At 53.3% G+C, this 5840-nt stretch overlaps 1 protein-coding gene across 1 annotated transcript; it reads left to right on the top strand.

Moving 5' to 3' along the window:
- Positions 1–420: 420 nt before the first annotated feature.
- On the top strand, positions 421–861 carry LOC136500036 (uncharacterized). Its single transcript, XM_066495475.1, has one exon. It carries the CDS (start codon positions 421–423, stop codon positions 859–861), a length of 441 nt encoding a protein of 146 aa, XP_066351572.1.
- The last annotated feature ends 4979 nt before the right edge of the window (positions 862–5840 follow it).

Genomic DNA, 5840 nt, shown 5'->3' on the forward strand with positions numbered 1-5840 from the left:
AGAAAGAACCCTGCCCCCACCATGGACGATGCCGAGGAGAAGGACGATGACTTTTCGACGCCGGATGATTGCCTTATGATCTTCGGAGGATCAGCGTCATACGACTCCAAACATCGTCAGAAGGTCACACACCGTGAGGTCTACACGGCCGAACCGGCGACACCTCCCTTCCTTTGGTGGTCAGAGTACACCATAAACTTCGATCGGACCGACCATCCGGATAGTGTCCCATACCCGGGGAGATATCCGCTTGTGGTTGACCCGATCGTCGGCCCAAAGCAACTCACCAAAGTACTAATGGATGGAGGCAGCGGCCTCAACATCATGTACGCCAAGACGCTCAACGAGATGGGCATCGACCGGACACGTCTCCGCCCAACCCGAGCACCTTTCCATGGCATCATGCCTAGGAAGCAAGCCATGCCAATCGAGCAGATCGTTCTGCCCGTTACCTTTGAGGATCAGTTCAATTACAGGACTGAAACCCTCACCTTCGAGGTGGTTGGGTTCCCCGGAACCTTCCACACCATCCTAGGACATCCATGCTATGCGAAGTTCATGGCCATCCCTAACTATACATACCTCAAGCTAAAGATGACGGGCCCCCACGAGGTCATCACCGTTGGCACCTCCTTCCAGCGCGCCTATGAGTGCGAGGTCGAGTGCTGCGGGCACGCCGCAACAATCGTCGCCTCCGGAGAGCTCGCCACCCTCAAGGAGAAGGTCACCGAAGAAGTGCCCGATGCCAAGAAGTCGACTAGGTCGTTCGAGTCAGCAGAAGGCTTTAAAGAAGTCCTCATAGACCCCGGGAGCACCGAGGGCAAAACGGTACGCATTGGTACCATGCTTTCCTCCGAATAGGAAAGCGCGCTCATCGACTTCATCCGTGACAACAAAGACATCTTTGCGTGGAAACCCTCGGATATGCCAGGCATTTCGAGGCAGGTCACCGAGCATACCTTGAAGATCCACCTAGGCTCCAAGTCGGTGAAGCAATGCCTGCATCGCTTCAACGAGAAGTGCAGGGCCATCAGTGAAGAGATAGCAAAACTATCGGCTACCGGATTCATCAAGGAAGTATACCACCTAGAGTGGTTAGCCAATCCTATTCTTGTATGAAAGAAGAGTGGGAAATGGAGGATGTGTGTAGACTATACGGGTCTCAACAAGGCATGCCCAAAGGATCTGTTTCCTTTACCGTGCATAGACCAAATAGTCGACTCTATCTCGAGGTGCGAAATCCTCTGCTTCCTTGATGTTTACTCTGGGTACAATCAAATCATGATGAAAGAGTCCGACCAGCTCATGACATCTTTCATCACCCCCATCGAATCATTCTACTATGTTTCTATATCATTCAGTCTGAAGAACACTGGGGCTACATACCAGCGTTGTATGCTCAAATGCTTCGGGGACCTCATCGGGCAGACCATTGAGGCCTACGGTGATGACATCGTAGTTAAGTCCAAACGGGCTGACCACCTCATTGCGATCTTGAGCAGACCTTTGTGAAATTCTAAGCGAATGGCATCAAACTCAATCCTGAGAAGTGTGTTTTTGGGGTCCTGAGGGGCATGCTGCTCGGCTTCATTGTCTTTGAGTGTAGCATCGAAGCCAACCCGGAGAAAATCTTAGCCATTCCAAGGATGGGCCCGATTCAGAACATAAAGGGGGTTCAGCGAGTCACAGGGTGCCTCGCCGCACTCAGCCGATTCATCTCGCGCCTCGGCAAACAAGGTCTCCCCCTTTATCGCTTCCTAAAGAAAGCCGACTGCTTCGAGTGGACATCCGAGGCCCAGGAGGCACTTGACATGGTCAAACTGCTTCTGACAAAGGCCCCGATCTTGGTTCCTCCAACCAATGGAGAATCCCTTCTGCTATACATAGCGGCCACCATGCAAGTGGTTAGCGCCACCCTGGTAGTGGAGTGGGAGGAGGGGCACGCCCTCAAGGTGCAGCGCCCTATATACTTTATCAGTGAGGTACTATCTGACTCTAAAACCCACTATTCCCAAATCTAGAAGCTCCTGTACGCTGTCCTTATCACCAAGAGGAAGCTACGCCTCTACTTCGAGTCACACCCGGTGACGGTCGTGACGTCGTTCCCCCTCGGTGAGGTCATCCAAAGCTAGGATGCCACAGGAAGAACCGCAAAGTGGACGCTCGAGTTGATGGATCAGGGCATTACGTATGCCTCCCAAATGGCGATCAAGTCCTAGGTGTTGGCTGACTTCATCGCGGAATGGATCGAGGTCCAAACACCACCGGCGGTCGTCGATCAAGAGTATTGGACGATGTACTTCGATGGATCACTGATGAAGAAGGGCGCCGGCGTGGGACTAGTCTTCGTATCGCCCCTTGGGGTACGCATGAGGTACATGGTCCATCTCTATTTCCCCTCATCCAATAATGTGGCTGAATATGAAGCGCTCATCAACGGCCTACGCATTGCCATTGAGTTGGGCATGCCTCGACATCTGAGGCGACTCCCAGCTGGTTGTCAACCAAGTCATGAAGGAGTCAAGCTATCACGACGCCAAGATGGTTGCGTACTGCCAAGAAGTCCGATGACTGGAGGATAAATTCGACGGCCTCGAACTAAATCACATCCCAAGGTGCCTCAACGAGGCGGCCGACGTGCTTGTGAAGGTGGCATCTGGCTGAGAGCCTATGCCAACAGGTGTCTTCGCCAGCAACCAACACAAGCCCTCGGTGTGCTATGAAGGGTCAGAACGAGGCCGACGATGGTTTGCCCGATCCAGCCTCGAGGGCTAACCTACCGATGGCTCCATCCGGCCCCGAGGTCATGGACCTTGAAGAGGATCCAGCGACAGAGCTCAACCCTCTGGTCGACTAGAGAACACTCTGCCTCGACTACCTCCTCCGTGACACACTACCGACGAACAAGATGGAAGCTCGATGGCTCGCACGTCGCGTCAAGTCCTTCGTTCTTATAGAGGGAGAACTCTACAAACGAAGCCACACCGGAAGCCTACAGCTCTGCATCCCCATCGAACAGGGGAAGCATTTGCTGGGTGATATCCATAGTGGAGTCTGTGGTCACCATACCATGCCTAGAACCTTGTTTGGGAACACATTCCGACAGGGCTTGTACTGGCCCACTGCAGTAGCCGACGCCGAGTAGATCGTGCGCACCTACGAAGGGTGTCAGTATTACGCTCGGCAAACTCGCCTCCTGGCCCAGGCACTCCAGATGATCCCCATCACGTGGCTCTTCACGGTCTGGGGGCTCAATCTTGTTGGGCCTCTCAAAAAGGCACCCAGAGGATACACCCACTTGCTTGTCATCATAGACAAGTTCACAAAATGGATCGAAGCTCGGCCGATCTCCGTGATCAAATCCGAGCAAGCCGTGTTGTTCTTCCTCGACATCATACATCGCTTTGGAGTACCGAACTCCATCATTACAGACAACGGCACACAATTCACTAGTAAGAAGTTCCTTCGATTCTATGATGAAAACCACATCCGGGTTGATTGGGCCGCCATCGCGCACCCCCGAACAAATGGGCAGGTCGAGCGCGCAAACGGCATGCTCCTACAGGGCCTCGAGCCTAGGATCTTCAACCAGTTGAACAAATTTGGCGCACGCTGGGTCGTTGAGCTCCCCGCAGTGCTCTGGAGCCTAAGGACAACTCCTAGTCGAGCCATCGGCTACAGACCTTTCTTTATGGTCTATGGTTCCGAGGCCGTCCTCCCAACCGGCCTTGATTAAGGAGCACCAAGGATCAGAGCATACGACAAACAGGGAGCCGAGGCATCCCATGAAGATGCCATGGACCAGTTAGACAAAGCTCGCGATATCGCCCTCCTCCGCTCAGCCAAGTACTAGCAGGCGCTGCATCGGTACCACAGCCGACGGGTGTGGGACCAACCCTTCAACGTTGGGGACCTAGTTCTCCACCTCGTGTAGAGCAACAAAGACCCCCCACAAGCTCTCTTCGCCCTAGGAGGGGCCGTACGTCATCACGGAAGTACTCTGACCTCACTCGGGGGCTGGTATGAGTACATTTATCTTACAAACATTCTCTGTGTTTTCCCTCTTTTCCCATGGTAAGTCCTAAGGGCTAGGATTTTGGGAACAAACTCTGAGTATAACTGGTAGGACTGTGGGAAACCCACGCCCCAACGGCTATGGTCTCCTTGCTCACCAGGATGATCAGAATTGGCTCGCCCGCACTCCGAGCTTTTTGCGACCTTAACTGTGGGAAGGGTCGGAAGGCACTGAACCTCTTTCATAAAAAGATGGAGGAGAGCTGAAAAGCTATTTGCCGTAAAGAAATTTGAGAACTTATTCATTTTTTCCCAAATCCGTTGCTTACAAAGTGATTTCATCATGAAAAGGGACTAATGTATTCTTCAAAACAAAAAACTGTTCCCATGGGGGGCTCCCCCCACAACTTAAACGATTATATTTTCTGACCAGTTCTACTCTAAATACTACTACGATCGCCGTGCCACGATCTCCATCGGCAACGTCCTACCGCTCCACGGGATCCTTGAGGGTGCCATCGTCTGCAACGTCGAGCACCACGTCGGTGACCATGGTGTCTTCGCCAGGGTGTCTAGAGACTACGCCATCGTGATCAGCCGCAACCCTAACAACAGCACCTGAACGGGGGGCGCTGCCCGCCGAAGAATGGCCGCCATGGCTGATGGATGTCTCTGACATCTCATCAAACTTCATGAACTGGCTGATCTGAGCAGCTGCAAGGGCAAAGCCCCCCATCGAAGCAGTCCTAGGCGGCTTTTCCACCGACAAAGCTCGCCCGAAGAAGATTTGCCGGAAGAGGTCCCCGCACGGCTCTATCCCGACGAAGGCCTCACGGACGACGACAAAGCTAACGACGCTCAGCACCCTCCAGTGCACCTCCTCCTTCAGCAGAAGCGGCCCCTTCTCGGCGAAGGCGACCGGCACCATCTCATCTACGTTGGATGACCTCTAGCTTGATATCGCGCTTCGGATTCATGAGCGGATCTATGAGTTTTCCTCTCCCTGGCATTACCCTCTCTCACTTAGGAACCGCTGCGATGCATGAATGCATTCGGTGAAAAGGAAGAAGGAGGGGAGGCAGCAGCCCAGGAATAGGCAGAGGAATGGGACGAGAACCCTCTCCCTTCCACTATTTAAGGAGGAGGTGCAACAATTGGAGAAAGGCAAAAGGTTGGGACAAAAAACTCTCTTCCCCTATTCAATGCAGATGGGAATTCGATGCTGATGGGAATTCGAGGGGACATGTCTAGACCGACGAGACGCGCCCTGCTCAATGAGATGGCGTCTGGTCAAACGGGATATAGCTTGGGCATGGCCCACCACTACCGCACGTCGGGTGCGAGAAATAATGTGCATCCGCATGCAGGCGACTCTCCACTTTCCCAGGTAGGACCTGGAAGGACCCAATGACGGAACCTCCATCAAGGGGAGCCAAATGGGCCTCCTGGGTCAATCGAACGGCCCAGGTGAACGCCGAATGAACGGCCGCCGAAAGATAAGCACCTTTGTTTACTTACTTTTCGTGTCAATTTTACTACCGAGCCACCGACCCCTGCAACGACAGAGGCGCGGACATCGCTCGAGGGCTACCGAGAGTGTCTACTTATTTAGACATTCTCTTCCCCCGACCCCTTCTTACGATTAAAAACCGGAGGCGCGGTGTGCGGGTGTAAAACTTTAAGTAAAACTGGACGAACCACTAGACCCTACGCCCCAGCGGCTAGGACATTTTTGTTCACCAGCATAATCAAATTCATAGTTCCTCGCACCCTAAGCTTTAGCACCCGCCTTCTCGAGAAGGGTTTAGAGAGGTCTGCCTACGGAA

This window comes from Miscanthus floridulus, chromosome 13 (genome assembly GCF_019320115.1).
Source record: "Miscanthus floridulus cultivar M001 chromosome 13, ASM1932011v1, whole genome shotgun sequence".
Classification (NCBI taxonomy): Eukaryota; Viridiplantae; Streptophyta; class Magnoliopsida; order Poales; family Poaceae; genus Miscanthus; species Miscanthus floridulus.

What these genes read in the sequence shown, in the direction of transcription:
- LOC136500036 (XM_066495475.1), top strand. Translation starts at nt 421, where the DNA reads ATGCCAATCGAGCAGATCGTTCTGCCCGTTACCTTTGAGGATCAGTTC.